Source organism: Bos indicus, chromosome 11 (genome assembly GCF_029378745.1).
Source record: "Bos indicus isolate NIAB-ARS_2022 breed Sahiwal x Tharparkar chromosome 11, NIAB-ARS_B.indTharparkar_mat_pri_1.0, whole genome shotgun sequence".
Taxonomy (NCBI): Eukaryota; Metazoa; Chordata; class Mammalia; order Artiodactyla; family Bovidae; genus Bos; species Bos indicus.
In genome coordinates, this window is record NC_091770.1 from 102584602 (window position 1) to 102608341 (window position 23740).

The window sequence follows — 23740 nt, forward strand, 5'->3', positions numbered from 1 at the left end:
ATTCTGTTGTCCCCCACAGGACCGAGGATGCTCCCTGCCGCACAGTAGTGCCCAGGAGTCTTGGGTGTAGAAACCTCACAGGACGGTGGTCCAGATCGCACAAGTGTGGCGGTGACTCCCCCAGCGTGTGCAGGGAAAGGCTGGTGAACCGCGAATGTACCTTCCTCCTGATGGACCCACTGTGGCCCCAGCACCCACGCAGGGCTTGGTTCTGGCCTTCGTTTGCCTCCTTCCCGATCTTCGCCACCATCCCAGAGGCCGACGAGTCCTGAGGCACGGTGGCATTTTCTGAACTCGCTGAAGTCGGGGCCTGGCTATTGAAGTCTGGCCTGTCCCATTGAACAAACCACAGTCCTGGGGGCGACAGGTTCTGCTTTTTGGGCCTTTGCTTTTGGTGGGGGCATTGGGAAGACTTCCTGACCCAGGGCTGGGGATGAGGAGATGATGGTTAGAACTCAGCACCCTGAACGCAGGCCTCTGCTTGGCCACCCTGGGGGAGGGGTGCGGGGAAACACAGATACAACAGGTGAGTCTGTGCTATCAGGGTGGGCTATCCACTCGGTGGGCGGGACTCCAAGCACCCTGGTTTGGGAAACGGAAAGGAGAGGTGCTGTGACATGGAGCACGACTGTGGAGGGCGCTGGCTGCCACAGGAGCCCCCAGCATGCTGACCCCTGCCTCACTCCCACTAAAGGCTGCTGCCCAGCCCGACCCAGCCTGCAGGGGCTTCTGGCCTGACGCCCGGCAAGAAGCAACCCTAACCTCTGGAGCCCTGGAACTCCAGCCCACGTGGCAGTTCAGAGGAGGGAAGAAAAGCCGCGGCATGTGGACAGAAGCCAGGGCGGGGAGGCTCCAACTGGCTCTGAGATGTCGCTGTTTGACCCCCAGGCCCTACAATTAACTGCTAGCTCTCATCCTCATAGGTGCAGGACGCTGCAGAACTCACCGGAACAACAATTCTGGGATCACGCTGCGGGCTCACTGATGGGTTGGAGCCCACAGGACCTGGAGAGCAGAGGCCCCACCCTAGCGCCCAGGGAGACCGCGGAGGAGGCAGCTTCCTGCTGCTCTTGTCCATTCACCTCACCAGGAAAGCAGGTAACCCTGCCTCATGGGCCTCAGGCCAGGCTCGGGGCTGTACACTGGGCTGCACCCCCCAGAGCCCTCTCGGCCTACCTGCAGCCCCAGGGCGCCCACATCCAGCCACACCGGGGCCTGAGCAGATGCCCCCCGCCAGGTCCTGCTGCCACCCCCAGCCCAGGTATGCGAGGGCCAGCAGAGGTGGACATGAGCCATCTGCGGAGGCCTCTGCCTTTTCAGGGTGATGAAACACCACTGTCTGATGAGCCTTTACAATCGGTCACACCCGTTCCCTCCCCACAGGTGGGGGAGGCGGCTGACCCTACATGCAAACATTTCTTCTTTCCCTCCTGGACCAGATACGTCCGGACAGTCACATTCCGACTCGGTCTGGTCCTGAGGACACGGACATGCCTTTGTCAAAGAGCCAGCACAAGCTCACTGAGTCCTGGGCTAGAGCCTGGCCTGGCAGCCAGGAGAGGGCGGTCACACCTATCCTGGCCCACGGGTCCCTGATCTAGGCTAAGCCCTTCCCCCATCTGGGCCTCAGTTTCCCCTTTCAGAAAAGGTTTTAGGCACGAATATTTTCAAGAAATTTGTTTTTAAGAAAGTTGGTGAGACAAACTGAAATTCATCCACCAGGCACAGAGACTTCTACGAAATGCTGTTATTTACTATTTCAAAATCAAGTGTCTGAGTGGCCTGTCCTTGTCACAGTCGATTAGAGACAAGGAGGACACAGGGAGCCTCAGCACAGGATGCCAAGCCCCAAGCGAAGGCAGGTTCCCAAACACTGGAACCCCGGTCCTGGTGGCGCACTGGCTGAGCCTGGTCAAGCTAGAGAAGACCACACCAAACATGAGCCTTGAAAGCACTGATAATGGAAAATAATCTCCAGACGTAATCATCTATTCCTACCGACAAAACTAGAACATTCACATTCCACAGAGCAGGCTTGATGGATTTTAAACACCTTCCCCTCCTTGGGCCAACAGCAAGTTGGGAACAGATTTCATGGAATTATGTGAATGGCATTCCCTTGTTCATTCATTTCATAGATATTTCCTGAGTCTGTACCCAGGTACCATGGGAGTTGCTGTGGGATTCTGTGATGACTGGCACAGATGGGACCTTGCCTTCACAGAGCTCACAGAGAAGAGAAGGGTGCTGTGGGCTCATGCAACAGTCTGCCTGAACAAGGGACTCTGCCCGGAGACTAAGAATCAAGAAGCAGCTGGCCAGCCACGAGGCAGGAGCGGCGGGCTGTCTCAATGAAGAGAACGTGGTGTGCTCGTTTTCTGTTGCTCTGTAACAAACGACCACAACCGTAGGCTTAAAACCGCACATCCACCCCACGGTGCCCATGGATGTGGAGTCCGAGCACTGCTGAGCTGGGCTCTCTGCTGGCCTCTTGGCCATCGAAGTGTCAGGGGACTGCACTTGCATCTGGAGGCCAAACTGGGGAAGAATTGCTTCCAGATCCAACTGCGTCCAAGCTCAGGCTGTGGAAGAACTTCCTTCCATGCTGCTCTGCGACTGAGGGCTCTAGTTCCTTGCTGGCTGGAGGCGGGGGCCTGCCATTGGGTCCTCCAGGAGGCCCCCACAGGCTTCTTCAACACAGTGGCCAGCCAGAGATGCTTTCTCTCTCATCTGCTAAGGTGAAGTCTTAGATAATGCAATGCAACCACACCAGAGGCTTCCCTGGTTGCTCTGTGGTGAAGAACCCGCCTGCCAATATAGGAGACTGGGCTCGATCCCGGGGTCAGGAAGAGCCCCTGGAGAAGGGAATGGCCACCGACTCCAGTATTCTTGCCTGGAGAATTTCATGGACAGAGGAACCTGGTGGGCTATAGTCCATGGAGTTGCAAGAGTCAGACACGACTGAGCAATTAACACATACACACACAGTCCAGCAATCCCACTCTGGGCATATATTCATGCACCCAATGTCCATTGCAGCACTGTTCACAATAGCCAAGACACGGAAGCAGCCGAAATGTCCATCAACGGAGGAATGGACAAAGATGTGGTGTGCAGCCATAAAAAAGAATAAAATAACGCCACTTGCAGCAACATGGACGGACCTAGAGAGTATTTGAAGTAAGTCAGAAAGAGAAAGACAAATACTGTATGAAATCACTCATAGATGGAATCTGATTTTTAAAAATCATACAAATGGACTAATTCACAAAACAGAAACAGACTTACAGATATCAAAAGCAAACTTCCGGTCACCAAAGAGGAGATGTGGGGGGAGGATGAATCAGGAGGCTGGGATGGACACAAACACGCTGCTGCACACAGGACAGACAACCAACAAGGACCTACTGTGTCGCACAGGGAGCTCTGCTCAGTGCTCTGTGATAACCCATAGGAGAAAAGAGTCTAAAAAAGAATTAACAAACATATATGTGTAACTGAATCACTTTGCTGTACATCTGAAACTAACACAACATTGGAACTCAACTATGCTCCAGTTAAAAAATGAAAAAACAAATTGGTACCATAACTCAAAAAAAAAAAAAAATAAAGACAAATACTTCTCTAAGTATAAAATAATCTTCTGAAGAACATGCTCTCCAGAGAGTATCAACATCTCTCCAGGAGGGGAGCCAGGTGGCTGCGGGACAGGAGTTTGAGGAAGACTGGGAACATTTTGAATTTTGAACCGTATGAACAATCTGCCTTACAAATAGCTGTGAAAAGAAGGGAAACAAAAAGCAAAGGAGAAAAGGAAAGATATACCCCTTTGAATGCAGAGTTCCAAAGAATAGCAAGGAGGGATAAGAAAGCCTTCCTCAGTGATCAGTGCAAAGAAATAGAGGAAAACAATAGAATGGGAAAGACTAAAGATCCTTCAAGAAAATTAGAGATACCAACGGAACATTTCATGAAAAGATGGGCTCAATAAAGGACAGAAATGGTAGGGACCTAACAGAAGCAGAAGATATTAAGAAAAGGTGGCAAGAATACACAGAAGAACTGTACAAAAAAGATCTTCACGACCCAGATAATCACAATGATGTGATCACTCACCTAGAGCCAGACATCCTGGAATGTGAAGTCAAGTGGGCCTTAGGAAGCATCACTATGAACAAAGTTAGTGGAGGTGATGGAATTCCAGTGGAGCTATTTCAAATCCTGAAGGATGATGCTGTGAAAGTGCTGCACTCAATATGCCAGCACATTTGGAAAATTCAGCAGTGGCCACAGGACTGGAAAAGGTCAGTGTTCATTCCAATCCCAAAGAAAGGCAATGCCAAAGAATGCTCAAACTACCACACAATTGCACTCATCTCACATGCTAGTAAAGTAATGCTCAAAATTCTCCAAGCCAGGCTTCAGCAATGCATGAACCATGAACTTCCAGATGTTCAAGCTGGTTTTAGAAAAGGCAGAGGAACCAGAGATCAAATTGCCAACATCCGCTGGATCATCAAAAAAGCAAGACAGTTCCAGAAAAACATCTATGCCAAAGCCTTTGACTGTGTGGATCATAATAAACTGTGGAAAATTCTTCAAGAGATGGGAATACCAGACCACCTGACCTGCCTCTTTAGAAACCTGTATGCAGGTCAGGAAGCAACAGTTAGAACTGGACATGGAACAACAGACTGGTTCCAAATAGGAAAAGGAGTATGTCAAGGCTGTATATTGTCACCCTGCCAATTTAACTTATATGCAGAGTACATCATGAGAAACGCTGGACTGGAAGAAGCACAAGCTGGAATCAAGATTGCTGGGAGAAATATCAATAACCTCAGATATGCAGATGACACCACCCTTATGGCAGAAAGTGAAGAAGAACTAAAGAGAAAGAGCCTCTTGATGAAAGTGAAAGAGGAGTGTGAAAAAGTTGGCTTAAAGCTCAACATTCAGAAAGCTAAGATCATGGCATCTGGTCCCATCACTTCATGGGAAATAGATGGGGAAACAGTGTCAGACTTTATTTTTCTGGGCTCCAAAATCACTGCAGATGGTGATTGCAGCCATGAAATTAAAAGACGCTTACTCCTTGGAAGGAAAGTTATGACCAACCTAGACAGCATATTCAAAAGCAGAGACATTACTTTGCCAACAAAGGTCCTGTCTAGTCAAGGCTATGGTTTTTCCAGTGGTCATATATGGATGTGAAACTTGTACTATAAAGAAAGCTGAGCACCAAAGAATTGATGCTTTGATCTGTGGTGTTGGAGAAGATTCTTGAGAGTCCCTTGGACTGCAAGGAGATCCAACAAGTCCATCCTAAAGGAGATCAGTCCTGAGTGTTGGGAGGACCGATGTTGAAGCTGAAACTCCAATACTTTGGCTACCTGATGCGAAGAACTGACTCATTTGAAAAGACCCTGATGCTGGGAAAGATTGAGGGCAGGAGGAGAAGGGGATGACGGAGTATGAGATGGTTGGATGGCACCACTGACTCGATGGACATGGGTTTGGGTGGACTCTGGGAGTTGGTGATGGACAGACAGGCCTAGCGTGCTGTGGTTCATGGGGTTGCAAAGAGTCGGACACAACTAAGTTACTGAACTGAACTGAACATTCTGCAGTGAAGAAATAAATTCATTCATTTTTGAAAAGCAAGCCCTCCAGAAACAATATGAAGAAAGGATTAGGAAGAAACCCTGGTCACTGTGGGAGATAGATTAGGGGCCAAAGAGGGAAAGGGTTTCTTAGTAATCCAAAGAACAGTGGAGGCCTGGTGGCCCAGTGGCTAAGACTCTGGGCTCCCAATGCAGGGGGCCTGGGTTCCATCCCTGGTCAGGGAACTAGTTTCCACTTGCTGGAACTAAGAGTGGGCACAATCAAAGACGAAACACATTAAAACAACAACAGCGGAGGTGACTATGGAGGTGACGGTGAGGTGTGGAATCTCTCTGGTGTTGAGCCTCTGCCAGGCTTCGTGAACCCCCTGCCTCACTTCTTGGCTCCCCTGGCCCTACAGACACGGTCTCAAGCACCAGGCACTCTTGGACTCCAAGAACTCGGCTGCCCCTAAAGGAAAGGCAATGGGTCCCTGACATGTAGCGCCCACCTGCTTTCGATAATCCCGATACAAAGCACTAATTTCTCTTTTTTTAATATATTTGGTGGTCACTTCAAAGAGCATTACATTAGACCAAAAAAAAAAAAAAGGGAAAAAGGCAACATTAACAGAGAACCCTGGCGGGTTGTGATTGCATCTTTTTCCCTGAACACTGCTCCCTGCCTCCTCTCTGTGCTCTGAATTACCCATCCAGTCCCTGCGTAGCTAAATAATAATAATTACCATACAAATGAATATGCATATAAGCAAGAAAGCCTGTTTATTTTGGATGAGGGTTTCTTTTGTTTCTCAACAAACAGAGCACATAATTAGGCGCCTTACCTCTTCCTCTTGAAATTCTGTCTCCACTGGGAAGAGATGAAAAAGGTACTGGATGCCCCTGGAAGCTCAGAAGAAATTTTAAAACAAATTAAAGGAGATATTTCTTTACTTGGCAGGTAACAATGGCCTGGACATGATCGGAATCAGAATGTCAGGCTAGAAGGAGCTCTAGAGCGCAAGTCTGAGCCCAGTGGAGACACAGAGGCGGACGGAGGTGAGGTACTCGCTGGAGAGACACAGCCGAGTGATGATCAGACAAGAACAGAGGGGCCAAAAACATCTTGGTTCAGGGGCTGACTGTGGGGACGCTGGGCAAGACCCTGAAAGCCTTAAGATGCTGCATCCCTAAAACATGGACGATGACAGCCCCGCCTCTACTGGGCTGCTGCACAGATTAAACAAGGTCATGAACACGGCCCTCAGTCCTAGACCCCAGTCAGTGGTCACTATCAACAGTGTAATAAGCACAGCCTGTCTGCACTGTGTCCTCACGGTGAGGCGCAGGGGACCAGGCGCCAGACCGGCCTCCCAAGCCTTTGTTTGGAGTCCAGACAACAACGGCCACCATTACCAAAACAGCAATGATAATGATAATTATCTTCCACTATTATATCTTTTTGCCTTTTCATACTGTTCGTGGGGTTCTCGCTGCAACAACTGGACTGATTTGCCATTCCCTCCTCCAGTGGGCCACTTTTTTCAGAACTCTTCAGTATGACCTGTCTGTCCCGGGTAGCCCTGCATGGCGTGGCTCAGAGATTCACTGAGTTACACAAGCCTCTTTGCCACGACAATGCTGTGATCCTGAATATTCATTTGAGGGACTGAGGCGGAAGCTGCAGGTCCAATACTTTGGCCACCTGATGCAAAGAGCTGACTCCCTGGAAAAGAGCCTGATGCTGGGAAAGGTTGAGGGCAGGAGGAGAAGGGCCAACAGAGGATGAGATGGGTGGATGGCATCACCGACTCGATGGACATGAATCTGAGCAAACTCCGGGAGACACTGAAGGAACAGGGAAGCCTGGCGTGCTGCAGTCCATGGGGTCGCAAAGAGTGGGACAAGACAGCGAGTGAACAACAAGAACGATAATTAATAAGACAAATAGTTTTAATTCAACCAAGTGTTCAACATAATGCACAATAGAGTCGTATAGTACAACATAAATAGTAGTAGTATCACTTATGATATGATTAATTAATAATAGTCATAAGTGTTCTGACCACTTTGATAACGATGTAGCTGCTGGGGAGGACTTGAGATGCCTGGTCTCATGCTTTGTCCACGCTGCAGCTGTGCAGCCAGGCTTGCATAAGCTCAAGAAAGGCTTATAGGAGTTAAATGTATGTTTAGAGACTATTCTAGATCACCAAGGGCAAGTGGGATGCCCAGCTAAAATCACAGAGTGCCATCGTGTTTTCCCCAGAAACAATGACTCGGTAACTTACAGAGATGAAAAAAGCTTTACACAGACAATCATATGATTGTCTGGCTCCCGTGTCTGGACTGTGGCTGGATCTTTGTGTCACGGGTTCCAGGGGGTTTAACTCACCAGTGAGACTCACCCAACCATCCAACCTCCCGATTCCATGCCTCTGAAGTCTAGGCTGAACGCTTACACCCTGGAAACAGTCACTTAGATAAGTAACTTTCACAAATTAAGACTTTTGAATGTTTTGAGGTTGGGAAGGCTGGCGTCTCTGGGGGTCACTCGGCGTCCAGATCCCCGGCCTTCCGGTCAGTCGGTTCAAGGTCGTCGACAGCATGACAGTGGCTGCTCCCTCTCTTTCGTTCCTCCCAGCACGCCTCCCCCCGCCCTTGGCCTTCTGCACAGCTCAGGGGTCTGGGCTGGGGAGGGTCCCCCAGGGGCCTCCCTCCCTTCTCCTAGACACACCTCTCTTCTGGGTGTCTGCTGGGCCCTCTTTCCGGAAGCGTGTCCTCCCAGGCGCCCATCTCTAGCTAACATCCAACCTCACGGCTCGTCTGCTTTGTCATCTGTCTCCCCACAGCTAGAGTCTGTGCTCCTTGAGGGCAGGCCTTTCACTCTTTGGCTCACAGTCTTGGCATTTGGTGCACACGGGAATAAGTGGATGAACAAACAAGTGCCCGTAGGAAACTCTGGCACCAACCACGGAGCCACGTCCACCGGGACTTCAGTTCGGCAGGGGTGTAGCTGTGGCTCCCGAACAAGTCCCAGGAACTGGGGCAGGAACTGAAGGCGTGCTCCCCGCCCATGTGTTCATGGCCACAGCCAGTCAGGCAGATATTCTGCTGCCAGGGGCTTTTGGCACGTGGAATCTGCTGATCGGCCACGCCGTGTCCAGATGTGCTTTTATTTTATTTGTTTTGGTCATGGTGCATGGTATATAGGCTCCTAGTTCCCTGACCAGGCGTCGAATTCAAGCATCCTGGAATGCTTTCATACATTGGAAGCGTGGAGACTTAACCACTGGGCCACCAGGACAGCCCCCCAGCTAGGTTTTTAAATAGCCCTCATGGATGTAAATTGGTGCAACCACTGTGGAAAACAATATGGAGGCTTCTCAAAAAACTAAAAATAGAAGTACTAAGTGACCCAGTATTTCCACTCCTGGATATACATCCAAAAAACCCCCAAACACTAATTTGAAAAGATGTATACACCCCAAAGCTGATAGCAGCACTATTTACAATTGCAAAGACAGGTAAACAACCTAAGTGTCCCTCCACAGATGAGTGGATAAAGAAGATACGGTGCGTGTATGCAATGGAATATCACTCAGCCATAAAAAAGAGAGAAATCTGCAGCAACATGAATGACTTGGAGGGCATTATGCTAAGTGAAATAAGTCAGACAGAGAAAGACAAATTCTGTATCATATCACTTATGCTGCTGCTGCTGCTAAGTCGCTTCCATCATGTCCGACTCTGTGCGACCCCACAGACGGGGCCCACCAGGCTCCCCAGTCCCTGGGATTCTCCAGGCAAGAACACTGGAGTGGGTTGCCATTTCCTTCTCCAATGCATGAAAGTGAAAAGTGAAAGTGAAATCGCTCAGTCGTGTCCGACTCTTAGCGACCCCATGGACTGCAGCCTACCAGGCTCCTCCATCCATGGGATTTTCTAGGCAAGAGCATTGGAGTGGGGTGCCACCACCTTCTCCGTGATATCACTTATATGTGGAGTCTAAAAAAATGTAACAAACTAGTGAACGTAACGATGAAGAAACTGAGAACAAACTAGCGGTTACCACTGGGAAGAGAGGAGGGGAGAGGGACAAGACAGGGTAGGGGATAAGGAGGCACAAACAATCATTTATAAAATAAGCTACACAAGATACATTGTACAGCATAGTCAGTCAGTCAGTCAGTTAGTTCAGTCGCTCAGTCGTGTCCGACTCTGCAACCCCATGAACTGCAGCACGCCAGGCCTCCCTGTCCATCACCAACTCCCAGAGTTCCTCAAACTCACATCCATTGAGTCGGTGATGCCATCCAACCATCTCACCCTCTGTCATCCCCTTCTCCTCCTGCCCTCAATCTTTCAGGGTCTTTTCAAATGAGTCAGTTCTTCGCATGAGGTGGCCAAAGTACTGGAGTTTCAGCTTCAACATCAGTCCTTCCAATGAACACCCAGGACTGATCTCCTTTAGGATGGACTGGTTGGATCTCCTTGCAGTCCAAGGGACTCTCAAGAGTCTTCTCCAACACCACAGTTCAAAAGCATCAATTCTTCAGCATTCAGCTTTCTTTATAGTCCAACTCTCACATTCATACATGACCACTGGAAAAACCATAGCCTTGACTAGACGGACTTTGTTGGCAAAAATGTCTCTGATTTTTAATATGCTATCTAGGTTGGTCATAACTTTCCTTCCAAGGAGTAAGCATCTTTTAATTTCATGGCTGCAGTCACCATCTGCAGTGATTTTGGAGCCCAGAAAAATAAAGTCTGACACTGTTTCCACTGTTTCCCCATCTATTTACCATAAAGTGATGGGACCAAATGCCATGATCTTAGTTTTCTGAATGTTGGGCTTTAAGCCAACTTTTTCACACTCCTCTTTCACTTTCATCAAGAGGCTCTTTAGTTCTTCACTTTCTGCCACAAGGGTGGTGTCATCTGCATATCTAAGGTTATTGATATTTCTCCTAGCAATCTTGATTCTAGTTTGTGCTTCTTCCAGCCCAGTGTTTCTCATGATGTACTCTGCATATAAGTTAAATAAGCAGGGTGACAATATACAGCCTTGACATACTCCTTTTCCTATTTGGAACCAGTCTGTTGTTCCATGTCCAGTTCTAACTGTTGCTTCCTGACCTGCATACAGGTTTCTCAAGAGGCAGGTCAGATGGTCTGGTATTCCCGTCTCTTTCAGAATTTTCCACAGTTTACTATGATCCACACAGTCAAAGGCTTTGGCATAGTCAATAAGGTAGAAATAGATGTTTTTCTGGAACTGTCTTGCTTTTTTGATGATCCAGCGGATGTTGGCAATTTGATCTCTGGTTCCTCTGCCTTTTCTAAAACTCCCCTGGGCCTGTGTTTGTGGCCCCATCACAAGCCTTCTCAGTCAAACTTGCTTTGGTCACGTGAGACTCTGTCTCCAGTGACAGGTGGTGAGCCCAGGGGACCACCAAGCTCATGGGGGACTGAGGAGGAAGATGTGCTGGGGAAGGGGGTAGGGTCCCAGCGGGAAGGACAATGCAATCTCTGCGGTGGGCGCTCAACTAGAGTGGGTGGAATCAAGCCGGGGGACTTGGGAGCTGGGTCACAACGAGGGAACTTGGTTACCATGAAAGTCTATGGTTAAGTGGGCTTTCTCCTAATATTGCTGGAAGGTGGAAGTTTGCTTTTTACTTAGAACTGAAGAGACAGAGCAGAAGTGTTTTTATCATCATGTTAAAGTACCAGTTAGGACACGGATTGGCAAACTACAGCCTGCTGCCTGTTTTTATAAATAAAGTTTTATTGGAACAAACCATACCCTTTCATTTGTATATCACATATGGCTGCTTTCACATGACATCAGAGTTGAGTAATTGCAACAGAGACTATATGGTCTGCAAAGGCTAAAATATTTACTTATCTGGCCTGTGTCTTCCCCCTGATGTAGACTGGCCTCCGAGCTCTGGGCACCTGCCTATTCCTGGGCGGTGGAAGACCACCCACTCACAGGGAACAGTTTGAAGTCAGAGGAAATCCGCCTGTTCAGACCAGACTTTGAAACTCAAACTGCAGGTAACTTGCGGCTGTCTCGTGATTTAGACCCACAAGGCCGAGGACCATGCAGAGCAAGGCCGTGAAACTGCCACTCCTTCAGCAGTGCCCCGGGGGGAGCCCAGTGTCTTAGCAGACGTGGGCCGCCACTCCTTCACCAGTGCCCCGGGAGGAGCCCAGTGTCTTAGCAGACGTGGGCCGCCACGCCTTCACCAGTGCCCCGGGAGGAGCCCAGTGTCTTAGCAGACGTGGGCCGCCACTCCTTCACCAGTGCCCCGGGAGGAGCCCAGTGTCTTAGCAGACGTGGGCCGCCACTCCTTCACCAGTGCCGCAGGAGGAGCCCAGTGTCTTAGCAGACGTGGGCCTCGCCATCACTTAAGCAGTGTGTGCACATGTGTGCCTGTGTGTACACAAGTGCATGTGTACGTCTTTTAAAAATATATGCACATATTTTAAAAAGCATACGGGTTCTGGTTCTGGGCAAGGAGAAAACCGTCCCCACCCTGTCACCTCCACTGACAGCAGCTATAACGCATGGATGGAATGCAAGGGGGCGCTCCTTGAGGACGCAGGAAGTATATCGTAATAGGGGAACTGGGGAAGAAGACCAGACTGTAAGATCCCACAAAACCAGTACCCGTGGCCTGGTCTCTCCAGGTGGCCTGAAACCTGAGTTGAGCCATAGGGAGGGACAGAGACGGGCCGGGAGCCCCTCTTTCTGGCTTGAGCAATACGAAAGGGGACTCCTGAGATGCAGAGAGAGTGGGGGGAACCTCCCTGTGCTTTCTTCTTTTCTGCTTCTTTGCACTCCTGCCTTGAGGCCTTCCTGCTACAGTCACAGTGACCAGGGGGCTGCAGGGGCCTCAAACTCCATAGCACAGGGGCCCCCTCCTCTCCAGGCCCAGAGGACGCTGCAAAGCCCCACGAGTCTCCCCTCACTGTCCTCCTAGCACTTGGCTCTGACAGAGCCCGGTAGATCAAGGCCCAGCTTTCTGACCGAGAGGCCAAATAAAGGAAAACCAGGGAACCGGAGGTCACCAGGAAGACAGCAGAGGGAGCTTGCAGGAAAGCGATGACACGGTCGTTTATGGACTCCTGGTCACTTCCTAGCTGCACACACACAGGTCCAAGCCCAGCCTTCCAGCCTCCCTGAGAAATCAGCCATAGCACAGCCCAGTGCCCAGACCCCTCCGAGTGGCATCCACACGGCACAGAGCAGGAGAGACCCACACAACGTCGAAAAGGCTTGAGAGCTGAGGTGGAAACCACAGCCCAGAGAAGGTGGCTAGAACTCGAGACCGGAGCCCAACTGGGCCAGTCATTTGCTAAGACAAAAATATCAATGTTTGCCATGGAATTCAAGCAGGACTCAGAGCCTCAGAGCAATATTTTGAACATCCAGGATACAAAATTACTAAGGACAGGGCTTCCCTGGTAGCTCAGTGGTAAAGAATCCGCCTGCTAATACAGGAGACACAGGTTTGACCCCTGGTCCAGGAGGATCCCACATGCCATGGGGCAGCTGGGTCTGGGAGCCAAAAGCACGAAGCCTGTGCTCTGGAGTCTGTTCACCACAGCAGGAGAAGTCACCACAGTGAGAAGGGCGTGAACCGCAGCTGGAGGGTGGCCTCCACTTGCTGCAAGTAGAGAAAAGCTCACGAAGCAGCAAGGACCCAGCCCAGCCATAAGTAAATAAACAAAGAATTTTAAAAATTACTAAGCACAGGGAGAACCAGGAAAATTTCATCTCACGTGGGAAAAGATATCAGACACCACTACCAACATGATTCCAGTGTTAGAATTATCAGACAAGACATGAAAGCAGCTATTATTAAAACAAGCGCAACAACAGAGCTCCAAGTAAATGAACGGACACATTGTAAGTCTCAGCCAAGAAACTGAAGGAAGAGAGAAGAATCAACTGGAGTTTTCAGAACTGAAAAATACAATAATCAAAATTTAAAACTCAGTGGATGAGCTCAAGAGTAGAATTCAGATGAGAGAGAAGAGATTTAATGAGCCCGAAGCTAGTTCAATACAAATGACGAAATCATATCAACAGAGAGGAAAAAAAGAACAGAGCTTTAGTGAGGGAACATGAGGGAACACCAACAGTCTGACCTGACCTTCATGCCACTGGGATCTCAGAAGGAGCCAGGAGAAAGAGAATGGTGTGGGAAATTATGTGGGGAAGACATGGCTGGAAACTTCCCAAGCTTGAAGAAAAACATCAACCTATGAATTCAAGGAATTCAGCAAACCCTGCAAAGAATAGTCCTCCAAAATCCACACCCAGACGTATCATAGTTAAACTTCTGAAAGTTAAAGAAAACAATCTTTAAAGCAGCAAGAGAGAAAAGATGCATTATTTATAAGAGTTCTAATGACTATAGATTTTCACCAGAAACGACGGTGCTAAAATGGAACATTTATAAAGTGCTGAAAGAAAAAATTGGTGATCTAGGATTCTGAATCCAGAAAAAAATATCCTTCAGGAATGAAGGCAAAATAAAGACATTCTCAGGATCTCACTGTTGGTTCAGTGGTTAAGACTCCGTGCTTCCACTGCAGGGGGCCGGGAACTAAAATTCCACACGCTGCGGGGCTCAGTCAAAAAATAAAAATAAATTTTAAAAAATGAATAAAGATGTTCTTAGATGAAAGAAAAGCCTACTCTAGAAGAATTGCTCAAAGAAGTTTTTCAGACAGAAAGGGACACTTGGAACATTAGGAATGGAGAACAAGAGAAATGGTAAATACCTGGATAAATACAACTAACGATTCTCTTGAGTTTTTAAAACATGTTTGATGACTGACAGCAAAAATGGTAACATCTGCCTGAAGGGATCTTGGTGCATATAGATGCAATACACACGACAGCTACACTAAGAGGGAAGAGATCTACATTGTATGTTCTACCTGAAACGGTAAAACCGACTCGAAATAGACTGGAAATCTAAGTCTGTATATTGTAATCACCAGGTCATTCACTTAAAAAAGAAAAAAAGAGAGATATAGTAAAAAAAAAAAAAAAAAAACACAAGCAAAAAATTAAAATGGAATACTAAAAAAAAATTCCAACAATTGATAAATTGGATGAAGATGAAACATGTATTTTTTATGAACCGCAAGGTCACAATCCCTCGGGCCCCGCCCACCTACCCATGCCCCAGGAGGCCAACCTCCACCAAGGGCCTCTCTGGGACCCCTGCGCTCTGACGTCATGGGGTCTGGCGGAAGAGGACTAGTCAGGGAGCAGGGGATGGAGTGAGCGTTGGGCCCCAGCTCTGCCTCTGCCCCCGCAGGTCCAGGCCCCCCGTCCTGCACAGCTTCGACCCTGTGGGCGATCCAGCTTATCCCTGCAGGGCCTGAAGGCTCCCCAGGCGCCTCCCTGTTGCTTTTCCTCCATCCCAGGTGAAGCCCACGTGCACAGTCTGACCTTCGCCAGACTTCAGAGCTGCACCCTTCTCTGCAGGTCATCTCTGCTCTGGGACATGAACACGCGGACCCGACCTCTGACCCTCCTTCATCTGGTGACAGAGCCCTGCTCCCTGGAGCCCCCCAGCCCCCACCACCCAGCTCCACACACAGCTTCTCACCCTCCTGACGCAGTCCTCTTCCTTCAGGCGCTCCTGCATCAGTCTGATGAGCAGCATGTCGGGTACCATCTAAAGGAAAGATGACACGGAATGAGGGCCTGCCCCCCCCGACCCCCCGTGTGGGGCTCAAGGGGACACAGAGCTGTCAGGCCAGTGGGCTCTGCTAAGGCCCGAGGACCTGGCCCTGTGGCCATGAAGCTTCTCCAGATCCCTGACCAGGGCCCTGTGGCCTCTGTGAAGTCCAGGGCCAACCTGTGGCCCCAGGGTGGTCCAGACTCCTTGAGAGCCCCCCTATCCCACGCATGTGCATCCACCTCCACTCGCTTGCTTCTCCGGCACCCCGCCCCAGCCCAGATGCTCTCCCCCACCCCCACCTGGGTGACTCCTGGCTCCCCAAGTGCCGCTGCCTACAGGCAGCCCTCCCTGACTCTTCCCCGAGCTGGGCTGGGGGCTGCCATGATCCTCCATGGCAAACTCTGTTACTGTGCTAACCATGTGGACTTCCAGGGGCCTGTGCACACATCTGTCTCCCCAGAGAGCTTCAGAGTTCCTGGATGAAGGGGACTGAGTCTTCCTCTCTTTGGCCACCAGACACTAACGTGCAGGAGGGAGCCAGTCCTGCCCGTGTCTTCCCATCCCCACGTCCTGTGAAGCGGGCCCTGGTGTTCTGCGGTGTTTGTCCCACGGAGATGGGCCAATGCTAGAAAGGAGGGCTTTCTCCCTCGGAGAGCTGGCTGTGAGGTGCTGACCCGCACCCCTTCCCGCCTGCACCAGCACAGCGTCAGGGGTGGAGGAAGCCCTGCTGACTGATGACCTAATGGCACGTCATGGTCCTTAATCCACTCAGGAAGTAGTGCGCCTGCAGCGGCTTCCGCCGAGTGCGTGCTGGCTGCCAGGCTGCGGCCCACGTTTGCAGCTCCATGCAGTCGGTACTACTGTCATCCTCCTTCTACGGTTGGGGAAGTTGGGCCTCAGAGAGGTTAGGCCACCTCCCAGGGCTACACAGCCAGGTAGGAGCAGAGGTGGGGCCTGAACCCGATCAGGCAAGGCTCGGGGAGGATGGGCCAGTGCAGGGTGACGCTCAGAGTGGCCTTCCTTCCGTTTCCTCTCCTCTCAGCAGCCTCTCTCTTGGACCAGAACTGACGTCCCATTTTTCACAAGGTCTGTTCTTTCTAACAAAGCCTCCCACACCCCAGAGCCAATGCCCCTGGAAAACTCACTCCCGGGTGTCCCCATGACCCCCGGTCACTAAAAGCTGGTGCTTCTCCCCAAACTCCCAAACACTGGGCCAGCCCCAGTGCGTACCTCCCAAGCTGCCTCAGGGCTGACTGGTCTCTGGGAGGGGCTGGACTTCTGCCAGGTGCAGGGGAGGGGCCTTGGGACCAGGGCCGGGGCACCCGGCTGTGGGGCAAGGGCCAGAGGAGACCTATCTTACGCACCCTGTGCCAAGCCGGGGACCCAGGCGGGACAGTGGGGACAAGCACCTTGCCCTGATTTCCCCGAGGATCCTTGGCAACATTTCAGTGATGCTGGAGAAAAGTCTGGATCTCTCATTCTAGACCCAGCGTTCAGAGTGACCAGAGCCTGCCTCGGGAACGCTACCGAGTCTGCCTGGAGTGCTGCAGGGACACCTGAAGGGACACAGCGCTGGGATGTCACAGAGCCGCTGGGACGGGTCAGGGGACTGCGCGGGGCTGCTGGCTTACATGTGGACGTTAATAAGTGCCCGTGCACGTGGAGAACACGTCCACACCTCACTCTCATTGGGGCCTAGGAGCAAGGGTCAGGAAAACAGACGGCGCCCGGCCCCTTTAACCACTGACGTTTGCCATGTTTATCTGTGCGAGTGAACAGTTCAGTCAGTTTGCACACAAGAGCGATTCTGAGGTAATGAATGGGGTACTGGACGTGCAGAGAGGACCTTGGAGGTGAGGGGACAATCCTCTCAGGGGCTTGCAGTCTCCTGGATTCTCTAGGAGTGCCCTGACCTGCCATGTCCTTGAGCTGTTTGAATGGGTTCCCAACAAGAGCAGGCTGGGCTTGGGCAGATGGAGGTGGTGATGAAGGATGCCCCAGGAACCAGCCCACAGGGGAGGGTCAGGGGCCAGAGCGGGAGGGGGAGGAAGGTCGTGAGTAGTGATCCAGGAGGTTCTCTGGATTTGGGAGGACGTTCCCAGGGAGAACCTTGGGAGACCACTGGACTGGCTGGGGACTCAGATGCTCTCCATTTGGGCCTTGACCACCCACTGAGGACCCTGGCCAGCACCTTCAAAGCTTTGAGTCTCGCTTTCCGAGTCTGTAAATGAGATGCAGACAAAGTCCTTCAGCGTTGCCGTGAGGATTAAGTGAGGTGGGACATGTGGCTGCTGGTGTGTGTGTGGCCCCCAGCAAGGGCTCGGTGCTGTGGCAATCGTTACCCTGGGGTACCCTTAATAAACCCAGGACGTGAGTGAAATCATCAGGGGCGGGAACTTTGCTTTCTACTGGATCCAAAGCTGAGAGGATGTAAGAGCTGGAGCGGTAGCAGCCACTTTGCAGGCACAAGGGGCGTATAAGGGAAGAAAACCAGCACAAGAGGAGAGAGACACCAGGTTTCTCAGCCCCAGAATGGCTTTTCCAGGATGTTGAATTAGAAGAGGAAGAGCAGGCCTTGAAAGTCATGGGGCCACTTCTACAAAGTGGACAGCAAAAGCAGGAGCAGGAGAGAGAATGAATGAATGAGTGACACATAGAGAAAAGAGCAGGCCAGAGGCTAGCCAACATCCAGCCCGTTTCAGTATCTCCTAAGACCTCTGTGTCCTTACATCTGCCCTGTCCTGCTTAAGCCAGCAGTTCTCAACCTGAACCCACATCCTGGAAGAGCTTTTTAACGCACAGATCACTGGCCCCGCCCCAGGGTTCTGACTCCACAGGTCTGGGGTGAGGCTGGGAATCTGCATTTTGAACAGGTTTTCAGGTGATGCTGAGGATACTGGTCCAGGGACCACACCTGGAGAACCACTGGCTTAAAAAAAACTCCAGCATCCAAGAGCCCCACGGTACGTGGAAGAAGTTGCTGGAGAGGGACCTGTCCTGCTGGTGCCCATGTTGCTCCAACTAGAGCCCCCCCAGGACTGGCGAGCAGAATGGGGAGGAGCACTGCCCCTCCCCTCCACGTGGTTCCTATCCTTTCCTGTCCCCGGGTGTCCCTGCCGACCCCAGAAACGGCGATTTTCACCCCATGATTCCTCCCCTTCCCTGCCATCACCCATTCAGGAGGCAGCATTCAAACAGCTTCTGGGACACAGGGGATGGGGGGGTGCAAGCCCATCAAAGAACACAGGTTGAAAGGCGACAGGTCCGGGTGGAGCGTGGTGCCCCCCACGGTCTGCACGGCGGGGGACAGGCTGGTGACTTTGAGCGCGGCCCCTCTCGGGTGCCCCCCACCGCTCCCTGCCTCAGTGCTGTCTCAGTACCAGCTTTGATGTGTCACGTCAGTGGCGGGGGCTTCCCGGGGGCCGCTGCTCGGAGCCCTGCCAAACTGTCTTTGCGGCAATCAGGCTCCCTCCTTCCCGAGCTCTACCACACTCTCCCACCCCAGTCCCCAAAGTGTGGCTTTTGGGGAGAATCAGGGACAAACTGGACGGAGCCCAGTGCAGGCCCTGCTGCTCACCGAGAAGGTCAGCACAGGTGCAGGCCCCCGGCCCTTGTCTCCCCACGCAGGGGCAACGCGACAGCCAGCTGGCCAGGCCCCTTGCCATAAAGGGCAGAATCAGCTGTGTGGCTCCAGTGTGGGCCTTTCTTCTCCTCCCAACACCCAGGCCCGGGACAGAACTGCTGGCTGGGAGCCTCGCAGGTGCTGCCCCTGTCCCGATGGGGCAGCCCTTGGTGTGGCTGCTCAAGCCCTGTCTGTCCCCGGGCACCTCACTGAACTTCTCAAGCCCGAGCTTCCTCCCCCCGGATGACAGGAGCCTGAGTCTTCTCACCACCAGGCCCCGCGCTCAGGGCCCCTGACGTCCCCACGTCACCCTTGGGCGGACGCTTGCTCAGGAGTTGTGGGTGTCCCAAGCGACGGTATGAACTTCCGTCTGGAGCAGAGCGGGGAGGGGAAGGGTTGAGGCTCCTGGTCAGCCTGATGGCACCCCCTCGCCTCTGAAGGGGCTGCTTCTGGGGGAGGAAAGGCCTATACTTGGATTGGAACTCAATTAAGACTTGATCAGAGAATCCTTTAAAGACAACTCTCCTTTTCAAAGTTTCTGCCGCTTCTCGGGGCTGTCAGAACAGGTTTCCGTGGCAGAGACTCTCCTAGTTCAAGCTTCCGAAACAGTGACAGGAGATGGGGAGGCGGGGTGGGGAAGCAGGGGCCTGGGCTTTGAAGGGAGCTCACAGACCCCGGCACGGGGCAGCCGACAGCCCCACAGAGGGAGGGGGCCGGAAGGGAGACCCGAGGGTGGGAACAGCCAGCGAACTTGAAAGGAACCACAGTGACTGGTCCTCGGGTTCCTCTGCCCCCATCCTGGGCTGTAACTTCCTCCACCACCCCAAATCTTCCCAGAGGACCGTTCTGCACCACCTCCTCGAGGGGCAGACAGAGAAGGGCCGAGAGCACAGGGAGTAGCCAGGAGGCAGGTGGGATGGTGGGGTGGGGTCGGGGACGGGGACCAGACCACCCCAGAGGACTGGGAGCCAGGACTGAGGGGAGATCCTGGGAACCTCTGCAAGGGACCACACTCTGTGTGGGCATTGGCAGGCTGAGGGCACAAGTCCCATGATTTGGATGTTATTAAATGGTGATGGCACCTGGGCACTTGGGTGCATCAGTCTCCATCAGGCTCTTGATTTGTAAATGAGACTGAAGGGAGGAGCTAAACAGAACTAAAGTTAGGAATAACCCAGCTTTGGCACGTTCTGGCTGGGCTGGCCTTCAGAGTGTGGGTCGTTTCATCACACAACAAACACAGGCTGGTCTGCTCCTTATGCAAGAGTCGCGTTCCAAAAGAAACCTCGATTTAGCAATCACTGCGCTGTACACGGAGAAGGCAATGGCTCCCCACACCAGTACTCTTGCCAGAGGAGCCTGGAAGGCTGCAGTCCATGGGGTCGCTGAGGGTCGGACACGACTGAGCGACTTCACTTTCACTTTTCACTTTCATGCACTGGAGAAGGAAGTGGCAACCCACTCCAGTGTTCTTGCCTGGAGAATCCCAGGGACGGGGGAGCCTGGTGGGCTGCCGTCTATGGGGTCACATAGAGTCGGACACGACTGAAGTGACGCAGCAGCAGCAGCAGCAGTGCTGTGCAAGTAGTGACTGCCATGAGAAAAGATGGGTGGTGTGTGGGGCGGGCTCCCAGCTGACCAGACGAGGATTCCCCAGGGAGGGTGACTGACTCCAGATGCCCGGCCCCACATCCAGAGATCCAGACTAAGGGAGTCCCACAGGTGCCAGGTGAGTAACCCGCTGCTCGGGTTGAGGACCTCTGGAGGGGGCAGTTTTACGTTTGCAAATATGCATGCTTCCTGCAGGGATTTCAATTAATAAAGCTTTTCTTTTTTCCCAGTAAAAATCTAAAATAATCAAGAGTGATCACATTCAGCTTCAGCTACCAAGAAATGTCCCTTCCCCGTGGAACCTCTTCACCTTCCGATCATGTCCTGTGTGATGAGAACCTAGCAAGACTTGACTCTTTTCTCCCAAACTCCCAGAGGGGCCAGGACCAGGCTGAGGCCCAGGAGCCCTGGACACAAGCCCAAGGCGGGGCTCAAGCTCGGGTCATACAGGTGTGGGGTTGGCACCTGGGCGGGCGCCGCCTTCAACTCGTACCCTGGGCTCCAGTTGGCCTGACGCTGGCTCCCTACCCAACGCCGCCCCCCCCGGGGGCCACCCCCTCTGAGCCTTTTTGTGGTGTTTGTGACACTAACTCAGGTGGCAGGCTTGGAGACGGACCCAGAGGGAGCAGATGAGGACCAGAGACTCGACAAAGCAGGTGAGTTCACCGCAGAGCGCCAAGGTGGCTTTGGTCCTCGTGGAGAGGAGATGAGAGACACCTGCCCAGGGAGGTGAGAGACACCTGTTCCCAGTGCCCTGGGGCAGGGGTGGGCCAGTGGCAAGAACCGCGAGACACCCACCTCCTCGGGGGAGTTTAACCCTGACTGGAGAAATATGGATAAGTTTCCTAAGCATGACAGTGTAGGGCTGTGTGTTTTTAATTTAAAGTGCCTTTACCTTTTGGGGTGTGGAAACAAAGACCTCCCGAAAGAGGAAAGCCCAGTCCGCCCAGTGGCAGTCTGCGCCAGCGTCTGGCAGGCAGAGGACTGGGTGGCTTTACCGGCGCGCTGAGATGGGAGTCCTGTGTGCGTGGCTAGGGGAGTGGACTTGGCCTTCCGGTCACAAGCTGTAAGTGGGGACAAGGATTAGGGAAGCTGGCAGCTCACTTTGAAGCAAGTTCTGGCCATTTGGGACCGACTGTGACCGGGGTTGTTGCTGGGCTTCCTGGATTGAACCAGAGGCACAGGCTGACTTCCTTCCAGTCTAATAACTCTGAGCCCGCTGGCTTCTGGGGCCGGTTACTGAAGACAGCAGGTTGGTTTCCTGGGCTGGTTGCTGTAGGCTGCGGGCCAGAGATCTCTTCTGATGTCTGGTCCAGCCATTGTATAATATATTCAGCCTCTCAGCAGATATAGACTAGCATACCCTCAGATGAAATGAAGTGCCATGCGGGTTTGCTTTCAAATGACCAGGAAGCAGGGGGCTGGGGCATCTCCATGGGTCGGGACTGCTATGAGCTGATGACACTGCCTGAAGCCAGATGATGGGTCCGTGGATGTTCTTACATGCTTCCTACTGCTTCTGGGTACCTTTACAACTTCTTGTAACAAAGCTAGAAACCACCCAACCATAGAGCTGTTTCCTATCCCTGGCTGCCTGGAACCCCCAGCCTCCTCAGCTACCCCTGCCTATGTGGGTCTTCTGCCAGATGCTGGGTTCTTCCACATCACTGCTTTTAGCACAACTCAGGTTGGCTCCACGGAGTCCCTAAACCTGGCTGCCTGTATGCTCAGAGCCACTTTCGGGGCTTAGCAGGTGCTCAGAGAACCCTCAGGAAATGAGTGAGTCCAGCGACCAACGACTGCGTGAAGGCTTCCTTGTCCTGCGGCCTGGGCTGGGTACCCTCGGTACCCCCTGCCCCAGTCGCTAGAAGCTCCCGGGGGCGAGGAGAAGGCACTCATCTTTGGGTCTCCCGTGGTTTGGCGGGAGGGTGCTTGGCATACAGGAGGCAATTGGGAAGTGTTTCAGCCACCACTTGGAAATTTTAAAGATGGAGATGTCTTGGTTAACATGGACTGTATGAGAGAATTCCATATAGGAGGCAGAGCAGAGATTAACAGGAGAAAATTACGTATTTGAAGGTATTATTGCTGCTTGCAAAAGAGAGCTCTAAAGGCTCTGGATCAGCAGCGCTTTAAAGACAACGCTTAATGAGCGGCCTCGTGGGCAGGCGGCTCCGCGGCAAGGCCACGCACCCCCTCGCCTCTCAGAACCTTCCCCTCCTTCATCAGTCCTGACGCCCTGGCCTTTCATCTTCCACCCACCTGGGCCTCCAAACCAAAGAACCCCAACAAGACACCCTTGAAAGCACTTCGATGTGGTCTGATAATTAGAGTAATGAAACCCAGGAGGAATTTCCTTAAACTCCCTCCTCGCTGTTGAATTTTATAAACCTAATAAAAGCATCTTTATCCTAGAAATCAGCCTGCCTCCCCCACCCTGGAAAGTTTAGCTGCTGCAGGAAATGAGATAACCACTTTCTTTCTAAAACTGGATTCCACCCCTAGAGCTGCCATCCCCCAAACTCCAACCACACACTCTGACTCCGGCAAGACATGGGGGCTGGGCAGAGGGCATCGCTTGCTTCCCCGAGAGTCCTGGCCAAGAACATAGGGTCAGCAAGTGCTCTGGATTAAGCGGTTTTAGAGCTGATTCACCAGCTGGGAAGGTAGAGAGGCTAGTCTTGCTGAGTGAGGTTTTCTTTCTCTTTCACCAAATTGTTACTTTCAGCAAATCAGCAAATTTGAGGTCAGGGGTTTGCCTGAGTGACACGTCATCTCCAGGAACGTCCTCACCCCAGCAGGCCCTCCCGCTTACAGCCGAGCTCCAGGGCCTCGACATACCCACTGTGCACACCCCTCACCAGAGCTGGTAGGGCCCCGCGGCCACCTGACCAGCGGGCCCACGCAGCTCCCTTTTCTGGAGACTTGGCCTTGGCGCTGCCTCTGGAGATGGTCTGAGCTGAAGACACAGGAACCAGGACGAGGCAGGCGGTCATGAGCAGGCAAGGACGACAGAGACGAAAGGACACAGAAGACGAAGGGAGAGCCGCAGAGAGAATGGACACAAGGCACAAGCGACCACGAGGGGCAGAGCAGGCCAGGGTGCTGCCCAGGCTCTAGCCTCAGAGACGGGGAGCTGGACGGGCACTTCCTCCATCCAGAGCCCAGGGCTCACTGCGTTACCTTCA

The 23740-nt window shown here is 52.2% G+C and overlaps 1 protein-coding gene across 11 annotated transcripts in view; it reads right to left on the reverse strand.

Annotated features, from left to right (window-relative positions):
• AK8 (adenylate kinase 8) overlaps positions 1 to 23740 on the reverse strand; it is a 136591-nt gene that overhangs the window by 97014 nt on the left and 15837 nt on the right. For 9 of the 11 annotated variants that reach the window (XM_070799518.1, XM_070799510.1, XM_070799512.1 and 6 more), the window contains 2 exons: positions 15245 to 15313; positions 3409 to 3465 (listed from right to left, as the gene is read on the reverse strand). In XM_070799518.1, coding sequence (XP_070655619.1) covers positions 3409 to 3465; positions 15245 to 15313 — 126 coding nt within the window. The remainder of the gene's footprint in view (positions 1 to 3408; positions 3466 to 15244; positions 15314 to 23740) is intronic. The other 2 variants (XM_070799517.1, XM_019971061.2) reach the window with 1 other exon arrangement.